Consider the following 22,229-nt stretch of genomic DNA (forward strand, 5'->3'; position numbering starts at 1 on the left):
GGTGGGGTCCCCAACAGAGACTATGGGTCACTGCCTGCAAGTGTGGCCTCCAGCAAAGCCTGCTTCAGCCTCTCTGTCATCGTAAGGTGGGGATACACACACTGACCCGGCAGGACTGCGATGAGCTAACTAGGCCAGTGGTGCTGGAGAATGCGGTGGGCAGAATACTGGCCCCCCTCCAGACACACCCACATCCTAATCCCAGAACCTGGGATTATGGCATCATGTGTGGCAAAAGGGACTTAGCATTTTAATTACATTGCACAGGATTTTCAGACAAATGGATGGAAAACTGGACCAGAGATGCTTAATGGTTAGAAAGTAACAGGCTTTGTTTGCTCCTTAGGAAGGATTCCATAAGTGATCACAAATGACATGAATTTCTTTTTTTTTTTTTTTAAGGTAGGCTCCATGCCCAGCATGGAGCTTGACTCACAGCCCTGAGATCGAGACCTGAGCTAGGATCAAGTGTCAGACACTTAACCGACTGAGTCACCCCAGGTGCCCGAATGACATGAACTTTTATCTCTCGGAGAAAAGGTACTTGGAAGATATAAAAAAGGCTAACATTAAGATGACCATTTTAAGACTGCTGCTATTTCCACTCATGATCTTTCTAATGCTAAAAATCTCATCGTTTACAAAAAGGATTCCGACATTTTAAGAGCAAGGCCTGGAGTGATGTCACTTCTATAGGATCAGGGGTCACGAGGACATCCTAGGTTGGGGACAGGGCAGGGGCAGCCATGTGTCCTTTTCCTCAGCTGTAGAGGCAGAACCATGTCAATCATGCAGAATGAGGAGACTCCCCATTTTTCAGGTGCCTCAATGAGCAGCACCAAAGAATTCAAAGTCCATTCCTGTCCATAGCACAGGGAGCACTGGCTCCTGAGGACACAGAGAGCCCCACAGGTTCTGTGGACTAGAGAGCAGGGTGCCCACCTGCGAGGGGACAGACCAGGCGCCCGGCCACACAGCGCGGGCGTTCCAACAGACGCAGGAGAAGCCCGACCCCTGAGGGGGCCACCAGGACAGCACAGACCCAGAACCCAGAGGAGACGCCAGCTGAACGGAGTCACAGGGACGAGTGGAATAGGCCAGGCTGAGGGACGAGGAAGCCTGCTCAACGCGGCCTCCACGACAGGAGCCAGCAGGCAGGGGAGGGGCTCAGGAACCGGCGTGCAGAGTCCGCGGAAGGACCCTGAGCAGGAGAGGCGCAGGGCGGGCGGGCGGCCGCAGGCAGGTTGTGGGGAGGGGAGGGGGGCCAGAGCCCCACCGGGAGGCAGACAGAGGGAAGCGCGGAGGGTAGAACACCGGCTCACGGTTTGCTTTGGATGTTTCATCCCACGGAAGCATGAGATGAAGACCCAGGCACGAGGAGGAGACAGCAGGGGCGGGGGGCAGCAAAAGGCAGTCCGGGGCTCTCCCCGCTCTCAGCACTTCTGAACAGCACACGAAGCTGATCACAGCCACAGGCTTTCAGCAGCTCAGCCACCCCGGCCCGCTCTCCCCACCGCCCTCCTGCAGCAGGGACAAGAGGCAGCGTGGTCGGCGTGGCCATCGTCCCCACGGCGCGACCGGCAGACCAGACCATCTCGGCCAGCACACTCCCCACTGCGGGTGCGCGCGGCAGCGGCCGGTGAAGACATGCAAACCGGTAAGACGGTTACAGGAGTCAAGTCCCATCAAGTCCCTCAGGGTGGCCTTCACTCCAGAAGGATACAAACCAGCTCCTAGGGTTCGGGTCCTGCTCCAACCCTGGAAAGTTAAAAGGCTCACTCGGTACCCTCCGCCAAGCATGTGCTCGCCTCACGTTTGCTTACCACACGCGGAGCACATCTAACGAGACTGAGCCCCAAAAGCCCACAAGAGCAAAGGGGCTGCTCCTCAGTACATACAAAGTTACATTCAACGGGGGACAGGGGGAACCCACTAGGATGCCATTTGGACAAAAGGATAAAACTTCCTCCCCCCACCGACCCCCGAGACTGTGCTTTCACTGGTCCCACCACGAGCTGCCCCGAACCTCCAGGCACAACAGCCCGCTGGTCACCTGTCCCTCAGGTTGGGCCTGAGACTTCTGGAATGACGGATCCCACACCCTCCACTGGGATGGCTGCTGCCACTAATGCTTCTGCCTTTTAGAGAAAAACTCTATATCCCACCCCTCACCCCAATTTTTTTTAAAAGATTTTATTTATTTATTTGATAGACAGAGATCACAAGTAGGCAGAGAGGCAGGCAGAGAGAGAGAGAGGAGGAAGCAGGCTCCCTACAGAGCAGAGAGCCGGATGCGGGGCTCGATCCCAGGACCCTGCTATCATGACCTGGCCCACCCAGGCGTGCCCCTCACCCCAAGTTTAAGGAGGCTTTGCTAAGTCAGTAAGTGAGGTTCACAGTTGAGCAAACAGCCCAACCAAGTTCAGCTCCCAATAGAGAAAAGCTACAATAACAACAAGCTGAGGGCGCCTGGGTGGCTCAGTGGGTTAAAGCCTCTGCCTTCAGCTCAGGTCATGATCTCAGGGTCCTGGGATCGAGCCCTGCTTTGGGCTCTCTGCTCAGCAGGGAGCCTGCTTTCCCCTCTCTCTCTGCCTACCTCTATGCCTACTTGTGATCTCTCTGTGTCAAATAAAATAAATAAAATCTTTTTTAAAAAATAAATAAATAAATAACGCAAGGTGAGGTGTGGAGCAGCATGGCCCCAGTGTGGCCCCCAGCATGGCCCCCCACAAGGGGACACAGTAAGCAGATCACACTGGGCCTTGGCAAGGGACACAGCTGTGGCACAGGTAATCTTTGTTTCTGAGGTGCATGTTAAATATCATATACCAAAAAACATTACCAAAAATATCACAAATGCACACAGACACTTAGCTTCATTTTTTTCCACTTTACTAAACTCAGGCTGGTAGGGGTTTAGGTCTGGGAAATGGCCTAGTGGCCAAGAATTTTTCTCCCAGAAATAACAGAGCCTTTGGTTCACCTGTTGTCCAGCTCCCGTGCTAGTCTGTCTGCACGTGAGACCCTCCGGGGGTCTAGCCAAAATTCCCCGAGATGCGGACGTCTCCCCATTTATAGAAAGAAAAGTTCTGGCCACAAAAGTACCACATCTAAGGATTTCTTTATCGTTGATAATCATTACAGAATTTCACCCTCAAAATAAAGTTCCTCATAAGGACCACAGATTGGTTTGCAAGTAAAATATGATTTACACAAACAAAACCCGCAAAAAAGCCCACACGGATGGCTGTCCCAGAGAGGGGCGGAGATGGGAAAGGGCTGCCGGCTGCCCTCAGTGGCCAGGTCTTCCGAGGAGAAGCGCCAGGAGGGCCCAGGTGGTGACCACGCCACAGACCCTGCAGGAGAGAGAGGGCACAGTCCTGGACGGCGGCGTGCTGCTGGGGAACGGGCAGGTCCAAAAGCGCGGACACATGCACAGGCCCCCAAGCGGCTCACCCGAATGTCCTGTCTTCCCATCATTCTCCCACTATGAACTCCTGCCTCGAGGGCAGAATGGCTCTCAGACACGCGCAGACAAGTCATTTTCCTAGTGGTTGACATCAGAGGTTGACAGACAGAGAAAAGACTTCCTAGGAGCCAAACGCTTTTCTTTAAGCGTCTGGTTTTCTGTAGATATGGCTCCTAACCAGGAGGCCAAAACCGTCAGAGCAATCCCATCTTTCAGGTATGCAGGCCAAAAACCCTGATCCAAACTCGACCCTGCTCCCGGCGGGCCGTGACCCCCTACAGCACCCGACTCTGACCACTCAAACCACACAGCCCAAGCCCCAACCGGACCGTCCACCCACCTGCCTCCGCGGCCCTGCGCGTCCTCTGCAGTCTGCCGCACGCAGAGCCACCTCTGTGGAAAATCTCCGGCCACCTGCAGCTTCTCCCGGGCCCTCGCCCACGGCCCGGCCCTCCCCTCCCCTCCGTGGGGCCCACGCTCCTCCCCAGCCTCTCCTCGTGGTCTTCTCACAGTCCCGTGGCACCCGGACGCCTCCCCACAAGGGCCTCTGCCCCACTGCCTGGACAGTGCGCCCCACTGCTCTCCTGGCTCATTCCCTTACCTCCTTAGAGACCTCAGGGGCTCCCCACTTCTCCCTTATCCTCCCCCTCCCCCCACTCCCACCTCCTGATCTGCTCTTGTTTTTAATAAACACTTGTCACCTGATCTATCCTGCAATTCACTTGTTCGCTGCTACCTCCCACTGGAGCATGAGCTCTAGGAGAGCAGGGATTTTGCTTCACTTGCTGAAGCCTAGAAGCTACGATAGTACCCGACACGGCGGACATTCAGTCAATGCTTGTCTGGTGTTACTGAAGGACATTCAGGTCACCACGCTTGACGAGAACTCCTTTACAACACATGCTGGTGGGGTGCCTGGCTGCCTCAGTTGCTGAAACATCCGACTCTTGGTTTCGGCTCAGGCTGTGATCTCAGGGTTGTGAGATCGAGCCCCGCGTTATGCATGCTCTGCGCTCAGCTGAGAGTCTGCTTCAGATTCTCTCCACCTCTGCCCCTCCCTCCACTCGTGTGCACTCTCAAGTAAACCCATCTTTAAACACACACACGCCCCCAGCGAGTGAACTCTGCCCTTGCTCCGCCCCGGCAGGACCCGCACAGTGCTCCAGGTCACTCACTGCAACAGGCAGCTGATGTTCGGGGAGTGCCTCCAGTACCGGTACAGGGACACCTGCAGGGTGGGGTGGCCCCTGTACTCCTTCAGGATGCTCCGAGCACTGCCAAGAGACGTTATTAGGTCAGGCACGCCAGTGTCAGACCTGCTGCTCCAAGCAGGCTCCAAGCAGCTGCAAAGGGCAGGGGCGGCCGCAGGGCGCAGGGACATGTGGAGAGCAGAGGCACCTACTCCTTAAACTTATTGGTCAAAAGCAGGAACTGGCTCCGCGAGAGTCGCCGCACATCGAACTTGCAAAGATTCTGAAACTCACGGTAGACCTGCTGCTCGTTGACCCCTGGCCACTTCCGGACACGGAGGAGGAGGACGGGAGGTCGGATACTGGGGCAGTCTGGACCTGAGAAATTCTAGAAGGCGGGGGAAAGAGCAGAGGAGATTTTCTGCGATCCCTACGGACAACCTTCCCGGTCTGAAAACCCTAAGAGGCTAAGAGAGAGTGTGTCTGGGCCAGGAAGGACCAGAAGGAAGGCGCGCAGCCACGTCGGGAAAGGCAGGAAAGCACACGGAAAGAGCAAGCCTAGCGGGACGAGAGCACCCTCTCGCTCTGATTTTGGTTGTTTCCAGACCACCTTGGAAAGGTCCCCAAGGAAACCAGGCTGATTCCCAGCACACGCCCGAGTAGGGGAAAGGAGCAAAAGAAATGCTACTCACAATCTTAGGGACCCCGGCTCGGATTAGATTCACCTGGTTCACATAGGGAGCCAGCACGTCGAGGTACAGAGGGAAGGAGGGCTCTGGCATGGAGCCGGCACTACAGGGGAAGAGAAAACCCCAAAGCATTCAGGCACACCAGCGGTCAGGCACACGTCCTCAGCCACAGCAAAGGGTCTGGGACGGAACAGGGGCGGGTGCCACCCCAGGCCACTCTCCCCTCCCTCCCTCCAAATCTGCAGGCCTCCCCCAACCCACCGACCCCACAGAGCGCTCTCTGGGGCCCCAGACACAGTAGAGCTTCAGGTGGTCACCACCCGTCGGGGACACTTGGGTAAAGACTCCTTGACTGGGCCGCCTGGGTGGCTCAGTGGATTAAAGCCTCTGCCTTTGGCTCAGGTCATGATCGCAGGGTCCCGGGATGAAGCCCTGCATCAGGCTCTGCTCAGCAGGGAGCCTGCTTCCCTTTCTCTCTCTCTGCCTGCCTCTCTGTCTCTTGTAATCTCTGTCAATCAAATAAATAAAATCTTTAAAAAAAAGGACTCCTTGACCAACATCAGCAGTGGCTCAGAGAATTAGTGAGAGGCCACAGTCCAAAGGCCCACTGACCGGACATCACCCTCCGTCCCGAAGGGCTGTCCCTCATCCCTCATCCTCGCCTGCCCTGCCTGGGTACAGACACGACCACACACCAGAGCCCACGTCTGGGGGGGAACCACAGGCCTCACATTCAGGCAGGTCCGGGCTGCTACGGAACTTCACTACACCTAGGAGGGTTTTTAGGTCAAGAGGATTAGAACACAAGGATGGAAGGTGCCAGACGCAGGGCACAGGGGCTCCCTTGCAGCTAGGGGCCCTCCCGTTGGGCACACGTGTACCTCCCCACTAGCACTTGGATGCTGTCAAAGCACAGGAAAGAGTGAGGGGGCAGATTTCTTATTTAAGCTGGATTCCTTATGTAAGCTATAAGTCTCACATCAGTAGGTCATAGGGTATTTCTATGCATAATAGCCATTACTAGAATAAAAAACATAGGCAGCACCAAAGCTAATAAATAAGTCCACAATCATTATTAATTTTATTAGTCTGAAAATTTTCCAAGTCAGCCTCGAAGACCCTGTTACAATTTTGATCCGCTCTTCCATCAGGCCTAAATCCTATTTAACAAACACGTACACCAAGGACCATGCTCTAGAATTCAGATTCCAAGTGTGGCCCTGGTGCCTCGGGGCCCGGTGCTGTGAGCATCAAGGGCGATGCTGCCATGAGGGCAATGCACGTGAGGTTTCAACTTGGGATTTTAAGACTCTCTCCCTTACCCACGCTAGTCCGCCTCACTAACCCTCTCCCCAGCCCGCCTCTGTGGACCCCACGGAGGCGCCCTCCCACCTCACCGTGATTTCCGTGGTCGTGAAAAATGGGGGAGGGCCAACGGACAAAGCCAGCAGAGCACACTGGGAAGGCCCGAGGCAGGGGGAGGCCCTGCACCTGACCTTACTGCCGTGGCCTCCCGCCCCACGAGTCCTCCCGACGCGGAGACAAGGGCCCCGCGCCAGCACAGAGCAGGCCGGGACGGAAGGAAATGCCATCCCGAGGAGGAGGGCAGCTGCCCAGTCGGCGACGGTCTCTGCACCACAACATTCGGCGCCCTCCCATTTTGGGGAGCCACAGGAGCCCCGAGGGCTTAGCGGACAGAAGGGCTCAGGGGCTCAGACCGGATGACTGGATGAGCAGGATGGAAGGAAGGAACACTCACCCGCGCACTCTCCATGCGAGCAAGTGGGCCACTTTCAGGAGAACTGGAGGGGAAAGCTAGAGATGTGATACACGTCCAGGCTCAACCGGATCACCTCATCACAAGATGCCAACTTCTGCTTTACTTCCGTGACACACAACCCACCTGGAAGTAAATGGAGAGCCTCGGGCTGGTGGGGGGCTACCACAGATAAAGCAGGAGGTCCCCTTTCAGAGGACAGCAACTCTCACCTGATCCACAGAGGAAGGCATCGTACGCGGCCTCGTGGGGGTACTTGGTCTCCACTGCAGCAGCGCCCCAGAAGAGGAGAGAGAGCAGAGCAGCCGTCAGAACACGGCCTGGACGAGGGGTCTCCTCCCCAGCCAGCTGCCCACCGACCACCCTCTTTCCTCCAGAGATGCGGGTGGGGAGAAGGGCACACACCGTCTTCAGCCCGGTGCCCCTGCAGCAGCAGGAAGCGGAGGCGGAGAGCCTCCCGGCATGCCAGCCACATGCCCAAGGGGATCAGGAGAGCCCAGGAGCTGTGATGCCTTCTGGGGTGGCTCCTTTGCGAGGAGGGGTACACGGAGCGCCCCCCATGACCCTCCCACACGCCTGCCCACGGGGAGGCCAGGCCTCATTCTGCCACCTCAGTACTTGGCTGCCTGTGGCGCGGCGTATGCTCACGGGAACGTACCGTATTTTTCACACTTGCTCGCGTGAATGACCACTGGCCCGGAATTTCTGGTCGGATTCAAGTCGCTGGTAGAGAAGAAAAACAGGATAAAAGACTCATTGCAAGTAAGCCCTTCTCGGTCTCTCCTTACCGCGTTCATATAAGCAAAAAGGGGTCCTCAGGACTGGGGTGCCTAACAAAAGACAAACGGGACCAGGCAGGTAGGGTCTTGGTAGGCGGGCACCAGGGCAGGTAGAGGAGCCCAGCAGGGCTGGAGGCTGCAGCCCGGTCGCTCGGGGCACCTGCCCCATGTCCAGCTGAGCCGAGGCACCGGGACACACACAACACCAGCTGGGACCACAGAGCTACCCCACAGTCCAAGGGATGTCCGCAAGCCTAGGCCCGCTGCTGCAGCGCCCGAGGCCCACATGGAGCACTGAGGATACAGAGGTCATGAGCAGGAGGGCGGGCGGGCCTCCCAACGCAGGCGGTACCTCCGGAGTCCTGAGCCAGAGGAACTCGGGCCGCTGAAGCCACGTGGAGGCGGCTGGCACTTCGAGCATGGGGGAACACGCAAAGGCAGCGAGGGAAAGGGAGCGAGGCCCGGTGGCGAGGCCAAGGCACAAGGTGCGGTGAAGCCCCTGTGGGCAGGGCTGGGCCGCAAAAGATGATCTTCAGGAACATCAGGAAAACAGACCAGAAACCCAGCCTAATCGGCTTCAGATTTTAAAACCTCACTGCAGCGGCAGGGGTGATGAGCCAGGACAGGCCACAGGGTACCCATGCGGCCTCTACCATCCCTGGAATGAAAGAGGCGGGGCGGAGGCCAGGATGCTGGGCCCGCAGGGGAAGGGCAGACCAGAGAGACGCCAGAGACGCAGAACGTCCAGACAGACAGGAGTCAGCCGACCACAAGTCGTGGCTGGCCCGCTCCTGGCTCTGGCAGCAGGGGGGCGCTCAATGAGGAAAGCTTCCCTTCGTTTCCCAACAAAACCAGAGTGTGTGCAGCGGACGCCGCGTAGACACGGGCTGAGCGCAGGCCGTGGTCTGAGTCTGTTCCCGCGGCCGAGCACACTCATCTCCACGGCACCTGCGAGTTCCCCACAGTCCTCAGGTCACAGGTGGTGGAACGGAGGCTCAGAGAGATGCAGTCATTCTCTCAAGGGTGCTCGTGAGCTGGTGGGGGGCAAAGCCAGGCTTTGTCTGCATTCAGAGCCTGTGCATTTCCAACAAAACCTTCACATTCGCACACGGCCCTCAGCATGGCCCCTGGGGCCATAAGGCCTTTGTGTGAGTTGCTCCAGGCACAGAGGTGCGTTTGAGGGACCGAGAACAACGCCAAGTTAAAAATGCTCGTGGCCGTGTGGGCAGGAAGGCCTGGCAGCCAGGCAGCGAGCAGGGCGGGGTGGGGGGGGGTGTCCTGGAGATCTGAACGGTCACAGGCAGTGGTAGCTGACACTAAGGGAGCGCCTTAGGTCCCCAAGGGACACAGTAATGAGCAAGAAGAGGGCCAAGGAGCAACCCCGAAGGGGCTTAAGAAATGGCTAGAAGGACAAGCGCCCATAAGGAACAGGCTGAAAACTATAAAACCCACCAGAAGTCCGGGCAGGGGAACCACCGAAGCACGGGTGGGGAGAGGCTGGGGTGCAGGCACCAGAGAGCCGTCAGCAGGTCTGTTCCACGAGCCTCGTGCCTCGTGCATCGGCCCTCGACTGAGACGACGGAGCAGCCTGCACCGCGTGAGATCACGAGAGCAAGTTCCGTGAGGGAAGAGAACCCGACCTCCGTGGGCCAAGGCCACAGAGAGGCTCCTGAAGAGGCGCATCACAAAGAGAAGGAAGACTGAGGAGAGAGGGAGGGAGCCGAGTCGGGAGGAGGCTCTGCGGTTTCTGGGCCAGGAGAAGAGGATGATGGGGAGGGCGAGGAGGCGGCCGGCCTGGAGGCCCCGTCAGGGACACTGCCCCGCCAGGGGAGGGAGGACCCCGGGGCAGGATGCTGGACGGGCAGGCGGAGGGCAGCCCTCTCCCCTGGGCCCCGCACACAGGAGACACTTGTGTGTGCCGGCTGCTGAGACGGCGCCGGGAATGTCTCCAGGGGGAGAGCAGGGAGTGCAGATCACCAGCGCTTGGCCTCGGATTTGTTTCCTGGAAATGGGGACCCGGGGACCCTGGTAGGGAGAACATGGAGCCCGAGGCCCCGGAGGAGACTACTGCAGGGAGGGGAGCGCCACGCAGGAGGTCGGAGGACCACCACCAGCAGAGGACAAGATCTGTTCTTGCAGAGAGGTGCCCCCTTCAGCTGCCGCAATGTGGCGCCCGCTCTCTCTGCTGCTGGGTTCGCAGGTCCTCCCAGGGAGGAAGCTGCTGAGCTCCCCGACCCTGGTGCTTCCCAGACACGGTGCCTCTCCCCCCACCACCAGGACAACTCAGGCCTCAGTCAGTCAGGGCTGTGAGGGCAGGTGGGAGCTGCTTCTCCTACAAAAAGGTCAAGGTCACCCCTAGTTCTGGGGTCATTCAGTCAAGTGTTCGGGGCGCACCCACCAGCCCGCCCGCAGGCCCATGACACACATCAGGGTGCGGAAGGAAATAGTCCAATCTGCGGGAGCCCTGCCTGCCAGCAAGCAGACACAGATCAAGAGAAATGAAGCCACCACACAAGTCAACAGCTGTAGGTATCTCATGGGTTCCTGGCCCTCCAGACAGGGCTTGCCTGCCCCAACACTGGCAATGCTATGGCTGGGGGATTCTAGGCCGTGGGGGGCTGTTCTGTGCATCCTGGCCTTTCCTCCAGATACCAGTACGGCCCCACTTGTCACAGCCCAAAATGCCCCTACACTGGCAGGTGTGTCCTGGGGAATGAATCCTCCCCCACCGTGAGAACCCTGCTCTATAGGCGGCTCCAAAACAAAACAAAAACAATCCTTCCTTACCTGTTTAGGACTTCATAAACTTCTGAAAGATTTGAAACCCTTGGGAAATTCAGTTCCTAAAATTATGAAAAACAAATCAGGGAGAATAAAACTTATAATTTTCTTATGTGCTTTGCGTATTACCAAATGGTCATTAAAAGAACCTGCAAAATAATTCCTACAAACCCCACTTTCTACTCAAACATCAGTGTCCTCATTCCTTATCAGGATGTCCAGGCACCTAGCAATCTTGGGTTTCCTAGAAGGTCCCCAAAAACCGAAGCTAGTAAAGCTGCAACAACCCCTACTGCCTTCCTTAAAAAAGCGTTTAAGGGGTTCCATATACGTATGCCTCTAAGGTGCCAGGCCATGGCCAAGGACACACACGTAGGACACCAGGTGCTCCAAGAACCAGAGAGTCTTGGGCAATGCCAGGTCACCCTAGAGCTCATCTCCTCTTGTGTGGCAAGGAGTCTCCATGGGTCCCCTCAGATCAGTCCATGTCCTTCCTGCCTCACGCTAGGACTCTGCTACACGAGCAGTGTCACAGAAGCGTGCAAGAGCTAGACACCCGGGCAGTACGGTAACCAACCAACGTACTCTGAGCAAGGAGGCTTTAAAATGCTGATTGGATTCCCCTTTCTCTGTTCCTCAGTTTAACTTCAAAGAGGCATTTAAGCCAGCTGGGTGCCTCTCTTCTCCAGATGCGGTTCACTCCCTAACTGCACAACACAAGCCACCTGGGGGCTTTTGAAATGCCACCCCTCCCCCATCCCTCGAAACCTCAGGGAGCTGGTGGTGGGACCCTGGTGTCAGGATTGGCTTCCCTGGGGGACTTTAATGCGCTCAGGGTGGAAAACTCATGACCTTACTCCTCGGTCAAGATCTTTCGGGGCCTCCTCCAGCCTGATGCTCTTGGAGCGGGCTGCAAACAGTCCCCGCGCTTACATGGAGCCCCCGCACAAGGTGTCGTGCGGAGCGCTGATGTAGATCAGACACGCTCCATGTAACTCATTCAAAACATGGGATCCTGAATGAGGGAAGGAAAACAGAAGCTCACGGGGCGAGCCAATGCTAACACACGAAGGAAGCCAGTACTGGCTGTAAAAGAGGAGAGAAAGGTTCCAGGAACGATTTTTAAAAAGAGAAAGTCAAGTGTGACTGGAACAGAGCACTCCTCCACCCAAAGCAGTCCCGTTTGGTACCTTCCAGATATCCTTGGTCACGTTCTTGGTGTCAATGAGAACAGGAAACAGGTTGTGGATGTTCAGCTTAAACTGATCATAGCTTTCTGATTGACAGACCAGAGAGAAAGGAGTTGGCTGGTAAACATGGGGAGGGAGAGTCTCCAACCTAGCTTGTCCCCAACACTAACAAATAAAGCAACAAATAGAACAAAATGGGAGTGAAAAACTTCCTTTCCCCTGACTATTGAGAATGGATAGATCAAGCTCCCATCGCCATTCATGGTGGTCAAGGCCAACTGGCTTCCCATTAGATTCGGGATATTGTCTACGGTCAACATTAATGTAGCTTGCAAGGTTCTAGCCAACAGAAGGGAGAAAGAAGTGCTGTTGAAAAGACAGACATGAAATCGTCACTTGTAAGGGGCCATTGAGAGACGATCCAAGAAAATTCAGCTAGAAACTGTGAGGGAAGTGCCCCAATAAGGAATTAAGCTATTGATCGACTGATCAAAGGCCTGCTTAGATATAGTTTAAAGAAGTTTGTTGCGAAACCAACCCAAGCCTTGCTCTCCTCATTCCACTCCCCAAGCAAGCAACTTGCCAGTGCTTTTCTCCGGGTGTGTGTTCCCAGACTGCTCAGCGGGCAGGGCTGTGCTGTGGACCACTTGCCCAGGTTTCGGCACCTCCGTGTGGCTTCCCATTGCATAAGGGGACAGCCCGACTCCTCACCCGCCCCGGGCCCACACCTCTCCCGCAGGACCAGGCCACACTCCCCGCCTTCCCTTTCTTACCAGCGCTGGCTCTCCCTGCAATTTTGTTTTGTCATCTTCGTTTTTCGGGTCATAGCCTACGAATTTTATTCCTACTTCTCTCCTGATTTTCTCAATATGGTCCAACTAGGATGTTTTGTCAATTCATTTCTTGGGAAATCTTAGAACCATCTCACTCTCTTCGTCTAGATAGTGTACATTACTTCCTTTAATCCCCTGATGCTAGGGTGTTGGTGCTGTTATTACCCATTTCATAGGCAAGGAAGCAGAGAAAGTGCCTTGCTGGAGCTCACAACATAACCAGGGATGGACCGAGGACCCACGTATGGCTCCCGAGTCCATGTTTTTATGGCTACACGACCCTGTTGTACATCCAGCCAGGGAACCATCGGTCATGAAAGAGTATGGCTCAGCCACGAGACAAGGCCACACAGCCCCTGACATGGTATTTATTAGGTCGATGACACAAATGCTTTGGGTAAGCGGAAATACACGCAAACAAAATCGACTATATAGTGTGATCTAATCTGTGAGAACTCAGAGAAAAAAGCAAAGTGTTAGGATTATAGCAGAGACTGAAGGCAGCTTCTCTCTCCTGCTCACATTTCTGATTTTATAAGGTTTTAAACAAGGATCTGGGACACCGTCCATAACAGAGGTCAGAGTATCCATTCAAAAGCTTTTCTGCAAAAAAATCACTTGACTTCCACTCCGGGAAGATGGGAACAGGCACAGAGGTGCTGGGACTCTGCAGAAGCCGACGGCTCGTGGGGAGACAGCAGAGGACGACCCTGGCCCACACCCCCTCGCAAGGTGGCAAGTGAAGACGGAGAGGGGGTGGCAGGTGCGCCCATACCTGGGAGTGGCCTGAAGAACTTCTCGTGGAGATGCAGCAGGTCCATCATCATGTTGTGGCCCACTAAGGGCTACTTGGAGGAATCGACAGGTGCAGAGACCAGGTGTAAAAACAGACATCCAAGGTGAACACACTCTTGCAGAGGGGATAGCTTTAGAACCCACAGCGATCCTAGCACACGGCAGTCCACCCCCACTTCATGCACCCTCATGAGAGGTGGCCGAGGGCCTCCAGTGCCAGGATGTCTAGTGGGGCACAGGAGGGATGTGGGGCAGGGTGTCCCTGCCGAGGGTCTAAACTGAAGACCGTCCCCCAGCAGTCCGAGGTCGGCTAGTAGTGCAGTGGCCGTGTGCCTAACAGGGGAAGGAACACAGCGTTCCTGTCCCAGGAACTTTCCCCGTCACTAAAGCAAGACCAGATCTAGGAAGCCAGTTGCTGACAGGAAAGAACTACTTATCTCAAGGAATCTTATTTTTGTTGGAGGACCCGGCCTATTTTTATGGTCAGAAACACTTGCTAGAGAGCAAGAAAAAGATTTCTTTCCCCTACCTTTTGGGCTTTCACCAGCATCTGGAAAAACACGGAAAAACCCCTTGCAGAGAGAAGAATCTTCTCCTTCCAACAGCTCGCTCGATCACCGGAGGTGTTCTCAAGATACCACCGATGCTGTTTGCTCACTTTTTTCACTATTATCTGAGACAAGAGTAGAGACAAGTTCTCTGAATCCTGGGTTCCTGGGAATGAAGCCAAAGAAGCGGTTCATCTCAAAAGGAGAGAGAAGACGGGAGAAAACCTTTCAGAGGCCAGACTTGGCGGAATGAGTGAGAAAGGAGCCCCCGGACCACCCGCTCACAGGTGGGAACTCACCCCCTGGTCTCTCGGGACCGTCCAGATGTCGGGGAGGGCCTGCCGCAGCACCAGCTGGACCTCAAAAGCCTGGAAGCCTGTGGCAAGGAAACACAAGGCTGGTACAGAACCACCCAGACGGTGGCTCACCTTCCTCTCAGGAGAAGCAGAAGCTGAGATACGCATGGAGACAAAGGAGAGACAGCTCTTAGGTGTACCCAAGCCCAGGAGCCCCCACGACAGGGACGGCACAGCATTCTTGTCCATTCTGGAAGTCTATCCCAGGGGTCACTTGGGAGATGGATGACCCTGGTGATCCTTTGTGTGGGGGTTAGAGCTTTTGACATTCATCGCCTTAGAACAATGTACATTGAACAGTGTAAAGTTCTCTTCTAAAATAATAAACCCATTATGCTGCTGCCCATGATTTTGTAGCACTGTGCATTGGTTACATGAAAAATATTGATTTGCAGAGTTACTAGAATCTTCTGATGTTCACACGTTACACACGATCAACCAAAGACACTTGTACCTACAGCCACGGACCATCAGAACGGTCTCAGTATTGGGAAGCTTGTCAAGCTCACAGTGGCAGACCGGAGTTTTCCAAAATTTGGGGTTTCAATGGAAAGCTCAAATTTTATCACTAGCAAATTCTGGGAGTTATTTTCCTGCAAGTGACACAGGCTTACTCTTCTCACTTGAGAAAAGGACTGAAATACCCAAATCAGAATAACCACAGTCCCTTCTTTCCTATAAAAAAGACATTCCATTCAAAGAAAAAAGCGCGGACTGAGCTCCCAGCTCGGACGTGCATGAGCGTTTTCCTCCAGAGCAGCGCTGCCCTGCGGTTGCAACAGCAAGGTCTTACGCACGTGTATTTGGACCCAGTGAAATCAAAGGATGAGCAAAGGCGGAGATGTAATAAAGACTTCTTCTTTATAATAAAGGGACTTCTGCACCACAAAGGTCATTCATAAAAACTAGATTTCACGTTTCTAAACCGGAAGTGGCGACGAAGAGAAGGACCCCCGGGAAGGCCTGCTCCAGCGTGCGCTTTTACCCACCGCCACCCCCCAGCACTACCCGTGCATATGCCTGGTGACAATGGCAAGTGACCACAGAGTGAGATTCTGATAATACTTTTGAGCTGGTGGACCCCTTGGAAAGGGTCCGAGACCCCAGGAGTCCAGAGACCAAGCCCAAGGACCACTAACCGAGGGCGGGTTCATTGTGATTCCACACTGTGCCATGGAGGGTAAAAAGGTCCAGAGATGAACACAAGTAAGTAAGAGTAACTTAGGCTCTCAGGGATGGGGTAATAGGAGGACCCTGAACATCTGGACATCTTTAACCTTAAAAGTCAAAATAGGTCAAAAGCCTCCCGCTTCTGAGTTGGGGTCAGGGGCCAGGGCTTTATCTAACCCCAGGGACAACACGTGTGCTGAGCCAAGGCCAGGATCCCCAGGAAGGAGAGCGTACGCACCCGACAAGCCCTGCATGCGACAGTGCCCAGCCCCAACACCCGCAGGCCGGGCGCGCGGCCTCCTCCGTACCAGTGATACCAGGGAGAGTCATCCAGTCGCCCTCCTCTGCCAAGTCCAGCCACCTTGTCACCTCATCGATCACCACCTTGATCTGGTCTTTATCCAGAGAACTGGAAACAGGCACATGAAAGTGGGATGCTAGAGAGAACCACCAGAGCCTTCGGGCGATGTTAACACGACAAGAGTTTTGGAGGACTCTGGGTTTAACATTGGGAGCTCAGCAACAAAACGGACCCAGAAAAGACTATTTTCTGAGTCTTGTTCTGCAAGAGTGAACCAAACACTCAGCCGATTCTCTCCCATCCAAACGCAGGAGCAAGTTTCATCCCTTTCCGCTTTACTGGGTTGCATGGGAGCTAGCCAACACTAAACACTACTGTCAGGCCTGTCTGCTTAATTCAGCTTTGGGGGTAAAAAAGCACCATCTGGTGAAATAAGGAAAAGACAGAACTTTGGTAAGCGTGGCTTCTACATTAGAAATAGAAGAAAACAGTGTTATTTTGAGATGAGGAAAGACTTTTCTCCAACACTTGAAAATAAGAGAAGATGAAAAATTCAAATAGACCTTCCCTTACAAAAAGCTATATTTTTATGTGAAAACCCAAGAATAAGGATTTCAGGGGAAGAAAAAATTTTAAAAGTCACCTCTAGGAGCACCTAACTGGCTCAGTCAGTGGGACACATGACTCTTGATCTTGGGATTGAGTTCAAGCCCTACATTGGTTGTACAGCCTACCTAAAAAAAGAAACCATCCAATACTACATAGCTATCTGGACCCAATATTCGATCATAACATTCCAGAGTTTAAAATTGGTCTAACTTAACCTCCCCTCCTGATACAGGCAAAAAACCTGAAGTACAAAGAGCTGAGATGACTAGTTCAGCTCCAGACTCTGTGAGCACGACCTGCCTGGGGCCCAGGGGACCACAATGCTGTCACTCCATCACTCCTGGTCCTAGCTCCGTAGTAGTAGTGGTTTTAAGTAGGAGAACCAGCACTGGGAGCTCAAGAAAAAAGGCAGAGGGGTGCCTGGGTGGCTCAATTGGTTAAGCATCTGCTTTGGGCTTGGATCATGGTCCCAGAATCCTGGGATCGAGCCCTGCATCAGGCTCCCTGCTCAGGAAGGCGTCTACTTCTCCCTCTCCCTCTGCTGCTCCCCCTGCTTGTGGTCTCTCATTGTCAAATAAATAAAAGTCCTTAAAAATAAATGAAGGATTTTTTAAAAAGGCAGAGACCTGCCCTCAGGAGCATACAGATTCAAGAACACGGGGCAATATGTCCAGGCCAAGGCACATGACTGGTGTCATCAAGGTTACGTCTAATTTACCGTGAGACATCCCTGAGATGGCACTGAAGGCCAGCACAACCTCTCACAGGGAGTCCACGAGGCTCCTGCTTTTTCCTCTGCAGCATTGGAATGAAGCTCCTGCTTTTTCATTTGAGTACTGAGTGAAGAGCCGGTGCCTTTCCTTTTCTCCCCTTCACTTTTTTTTTTTTTTTTAATATTTTATTTATTTGACAGAGATCACAAGTAGGCAGAGACGCAGGCAGAGAAAGAGGTTGAAGCAGGCTCCCTGCTGAGCAGAGAGCACATTGTGGGGCTCGATCCCAGGACCCTGAGATCATGACCTGAGCCGAAGGCAGAGGCTTAAGCCACTGAGCCACCCAGGCGCCCCTCCCCTTCACTTTTCAACATGAAAGTCACACTCCGTGCAGAAGGACGGCTCTCCTCTCTGGTGAGGAACAGAACCATCAGCACTTCAAGCTGTCGTGTTTGGCGATCACATGCTGCCAAAGCCACCCCAGCTAAAGAGGATGGACTGAAGTCACCGCACCCGTACCCTGGCCAGCACGCCAAACCCACAGAAAACTCAGAACAGCGGCACAGAGACTATTGAAGCCCCAGAGAAACAGGTTTTACCTGCGAACTCTCCAGTTTCCAGTCAGGATGTTGTGTTTAATTTTCTTCTCCTGCTCTTCATTCATATATGGGATCCCATTTTTGAGAAACTAGACGAGGAACAAGGAGACTAGTAGAGGCATCCTCTGGGCAGGGGGGCAGAGGGAAAAGCAGCTTTCCTTGTACAGTTCATGTGGACAGGAAATGGACTCAGCCCAGCTGGACCAGAGAACCTTAAAACCTTCCCACTTCCCTCCTCTGTGTCATACCTTGTTGTAATCGAAGCCATACTGATTCAAAAACTGAACACTAGAAGCCTGGAAAGAGAATTCTGAATCCAAAATCCCAAATGTCGTCGGGAAGAGAAAGAAGTTACATGAATGGGCTACATACCTATAAAAAAACAAAATTAAATAAATAAATAAATGTAAGAGGGGCACCTGGGTGGCTCAGTCATTAAACTACTGCCTTTGGTTTAGGTCATGATCCCAGGGTCCTGGGATAGAGCCCCGCGTCCGGCTCCCTGCTCAGTGGGAAGCCTGCTTCTCCCTTTCCCACTCCTCCTGCTTCTGTTCCCTCTCTCACTGTGTCTCTCTCCGTCATATAAATAAAATCTTAAAAAAAATTTTTTTTTAATGTAAGAATGAAAAGCTGAAACAATTTTTAAAATTCTAGCTCACAGAGCTGACTTCAGAGCAGGCTGCTCCTTTCATTCTAAGAGTATTTGAATGTTGGCTGTTTCTAGCACTAACTAGCCCTGGGGCCAAAGGAAAAAGGCAGAGATCCTGCCCACAGGGAAGAGCCTAGCCCCCATCCTGACTGCCCGTGCCTGGAGCCACAACGCCCTCATTCCGACACCGTGTGAACTGCTACTCTGAGGGCACAGACACAGAAATGGGGAGAGGAGCACTTAAGTGCTGGGAAAGGCCCCCAAGAAAGAGGTTGTGCAGGGAGAGACTCGGAAGAGCCAGAAGCTGCAGCAGACAGCTGCGTGGAAAGGCACAGAAGCAGAGGAGACTATGGAGTGTCCAGGGCCAGCTGGTTCAGACCCTGAGGCAGAAGGTGCAGGGGAGCACGTGGAGAAGATCAGCGGGCAAGAGCCAGGTGTTTTGCACGTACTTGTTTGACTCTCCTTCAATACTGGAAAACACAGACAATCCTAAAAGAAAGAAGAGGAAATGAATACCAAAGAAAACGTCCCAGAAGTAAGCTTCAGAAGTGAGCTTCAGAAAGGAAACACTTAATGCAATACTTTGCACTTAAAGATACTGTGTATGCTTTAGAATAAGATTATCTCCTAAAGAAAGAAAACATAGAGCCTGACTGACTCAGTTGCTTAGGCAACTGCCTTCCACTTAGGTCATGATCCCAGGGTCCAGGCAGTGAGCGCTTCATGGGGCTCCCGGCTCATGGGGCGTCTGCTTCTCCTTTGCCCTCTGCCCTTCCCCCATCTCACGCTCTAATACAATTTTAAAAAAAGAAAACAGAGACTTGGAACAGGAGAACTGTCAAATTATAATTCACACTGAAATTATTAAAACAGAATGGTGAATGGTTCTTCAAACACAGAATATTTTTTCTAGTTTTAAAACTAACCAGAGTAAAAAAAAAATAAATAAAAATTTAAAAAACTAACCAGAGTAAATGCTAAAAAAAAAAAAAAAGTGAAAATCTATACAACTGCGGCTTTAAAATGTCCATATTGCTAAAGAGACCCTACGCAAAGTGAAGGAGGCTTCAAAGTAGGGGAGGACAACAGAAACATATCCACATGCTGTTTCATATACTTTCCACAGAGATTTTACTATTAAGTAAAAAACCACAACAGTATAGCAAAGAACAAGGAGAGAGAGCAACATACACACAGATGTTCACCATTCATAGAAAAAGCAAGAGTCGGTAAAATCTAATGGAAGGACACCAAATACATACATACACAACAGGACAATCAATACAACTTGTTCTATTACACACAAAAGGTCACCCAAATGTACATCATCAGGAAACTGAGTCAATCAATCCATTCAGTTTGGAATACTAAGTGACTGTTACAAATGGAGAGCTGTCTATGCCCATAGAGAAAGATCTCTAAGCCCCATTAGCAAAATAGGTTGCAGGGCAAAATGCTTATAACTTTATCTTGTTATAAGATATAAGATATATAAGATATAAGATTTCTGTAAACAGAAATCATACACATTTTTTCTTGAAAGACGGTATAGACTCCTTCACGTTGACAAACTGAGGCAGGAGAACAGAGCTGCTACACTAGGTTTCTGCTTTGTTGCACAGTGGGAGGCCCACAGGCAAAACACAGGCAAAAACCAAACACGCATCCCAAACCACAGCCAGTCGCTCCAAAAGGGGTCCAGGCTGTTTCACCCGCAAGAAACACAAAGACAACACAGGTACCTCCTTCAGGGACTCCTAGCAAAAGGCTGAAAAGGACACTCACCAATCTGACAGATTGTGAACTGCTGGACACTGTGGCGGGTTTTTAGATACCAGTCCGAGGGCAAGTCAAAGAGACTGTGGGGAAATAACAGGCATTTCATTCCACACGCAAGGAGACGGCTTGAAGGGGCCACAGCCTCACCGTGGGGTGGGCACCTCTCAGCCAGATGGAGCATTTTACCTTGTGACCACTAGCGAAGACTAACCGGCATTTTGAGGACAAAGGTCAGGTCCCCAGACACCCCTTCCCGCCCTAAAGTGCCATCCTGCCCCCTCAAAGCCAACAAGAGGCCTGTTGAGAAAGAAGGGGACATGGCCGGAATGCTAGTCTCAAGGGCACAGGTGAACGCACCCCCGACAGCTTTGACTTTACCTGATCTGCTGGGGGCGGGACAGGTTAGAGCGAAGGCCCGTGAATTCTATGTCCAGACCTGTGAGCAAAAAAAAAAAAAAAAAAAAAAAAAAAAACAAGAGTCCCCAGACACAGACCAGTGCCCCACTATTCTTGCTGTCAATGCTGCAGGTGGCAAACGTGTTCGGCTCACCGTCGGTGCTCAAGAGGCCAGGTGGGGTCAAGGGGACGAAAAGGAGAAAGCCAAAGCAAGGACACGCCAGGCCGGTCATCCCAGGGGCCGGGCTCCACCTGGGCCAGAGCGGGGCCAAGGCCGTAGGTGCTGCTTAACGTCCCACCGCCCAGGAGGGAGGAGGACTCTCCCGCCCTTCTGAGGGGCCCTATCGGAGCCTCCCGAGGCCTGGCGCTCGTCCGTACTGGGCCTCACCTCTCTGCCCCGTCCCGCCCCGCCCCTGCCCTTCCCCGCAGGCTCACGGGCCCCCAGAGCTGAGCGGCGACACTGCCGGGACCCCCCGCGGCTTACCCACGAAGTCAGCGCCCAAGACGAGCTCCTGCAGCAGAGGGAGACTCTGCTCGAACTCGTCGGCGCCCACGTCCATGGCCACGCAGCTCCGGGGCGCCGGGTGCGTGCGGCCACGTGCTGCCACGCGCTTCCGCCGCGCCGCCGGCCTTAAGGAGCTCGCGCGGCGATTGGCTGCGCGCCGCCCCCTGCCCGCCCACAGGTGTCTGCTTGCGCACCTCCGCGCACGCTGGGGCTGCAGGGGATCCCGCCTTCACAGCCAGAGGCCAGGCACCGTGGCCGCAGCGATTTCTCTGCGGTTGCTGGAAGCGGCCACTTACGTAGACCTAGCGTATTAAGTGGGTGGTAGAAAACAGGGCCGGAGAGGGGTGCGCGCAGACCGGCCAGCAGCACCCGAAGGAACAGCAGTAGCGAGGTAATCACAGCAGCTGTGGCGAGGGGCGGGGCCGCATCTCATCCACGTTGGAATCAGCTCAGCTGGGCACTTCGCCCCTAGTGAGCTGGCCCAGTCCCCTCCCCCATACCCCATCTATTTCTTCAGTTTGGTCTGTAACATCGTCTGTAATACCCTCTCAAACTTGCCCCAAAGACCCTCAGGAACTGCCTATCAGACTGAGGGAATCTGGTGAAGAGATGATCTAGAGCCATCCTATTCCTTGCAGAGAAAACCCCTATGTCCAGGTGAATCCTATTATTGTCATTGCCAATTTCCAAAGCCACTGGTCCAGTCTTCGGTCTTTACATCTTCCCTTGGACACCAGACTTGTTTGAAAAGCCTTCTACAACTACAGTCTTCAAAGTGAGATGCTCCAATCTTTAAGATGAGGCAAGGAAATATCAGGCCTATAAGAAACACTTTTAAATGTCTCCACTGGGGTATTTATTGGTCACAAGGGGACCACTAAGTCACTGCTTTCTGAAGGCCTCTCAGAACCAATCATACTTAAAAAAAAAAAAAAAAAAAAAGTTGGTGCATACCCATCTTTTTAAAATATCAAACATTCATAAATAAAATATTTTAAAAAAACAAAATATCACTCAGATTAGAAATAGTAATGTTATTTCATTTCTGTATAAATATGAGATTAGGCCACCACCCATTTAAAAATTGGGAAATGCTCTAGA

General features: G+C 53.3%; 1 protein-coding gene across 2 annotated transcripts; it reads right to left on the minus strand.

Moving 5' to 3' along the window:
* Window positions 1–2,890: 2,890 nt before the first annotated feature.
* Window positions 2,891–22,064, minus strand: PNLDC1 (PARN like ribonuclease domain containing exonuclease 1). Of its 2 annotated transcripts, XM_004770849.3 has the most exons (19): window positions 21,108–22,064; window positions 20,606–20,663; window positions 20,234–20,307; window positions 18,898–18,937; window positions 18,048–18,171; window positions 17,800–17,888; window positions 15,886–15,986; window positions 14,351–14,427; window positions 14,033–14,176; window positions 13,484–13,553; window positions 11,876–11,961; window positions 10,692–10,747; window positions 7,784–7,848; window positions 7,338–7,391; window positions 7,108–7,150; window positions 5,352–5,451; window positions 4,872–5,047; window positions 4,645–4,743; window positions 2,891–3,356 (listed from the first exon to the last, which is right to left on the minus strand). In XM_004770849.3, exons 1-19 carry the CDS (start codon window positions 21,181–21,183, stop codon window positions 3,293–3,295), a joined length of 1,596 nt encoding a protein of 531 aa, XP_004770906.1. In that variant the 5' UTR covers window positions 21,184–22,064; the 3' UTR covers window positions 2,891–3,292. The 2 variants fall into 2 exon arrangements, with proteins under 2 accessions (XP_004770906.1, XP_004770908.1); XM_004770851.3 differs by having other exon boundaries at window positions 2,891–4,743; window positions 4,954–5,047.
* Window positions 22,065–22,229: the final 165 nt, after the last annotated feature.

This window comes from Mustela putorius, unplaced genomic scaffold (genome assembly GCF_011764305.1).
Source record: "Mustela putorius furo isolate JIRA1106 unplaced genomic scaffold, ASM1176430v1.1 tig00000450_pilon_pilon_pilon, whole genome shotgun sequence".
NCBI lineage: Eukaryota > Metazoa > Chordata > Mammalia > Carnivora > Mustelidae > Mustela > Mustela putorius.

Bases quoted from the DNA above. Each gene is read 5' to 3' on its own strand.
- PNLDC1 (XM_004770849.3), bottom strand. From the start codon at position 21,183: ATGGACGTGGGCGCCGACGAGTTCGAGCAGAGTCTCCCTCTGCTGCAG. The intron at 14,177-14,350 runs GTGAGTTCCCAC...CTCTTGTCTCAG, and splicing joins CGGTCCCGAGAGACCAGGGG to ATAATAGTGAAAAAAGTGAG. The intron at 13,554-14,032 runs GTAGGGGAAAGA...TCCTCCAAGTAG, and splicing joins TGCTGGTGAAAGCCCAAAAG to CCCTTAGTGGGCCACAACAT.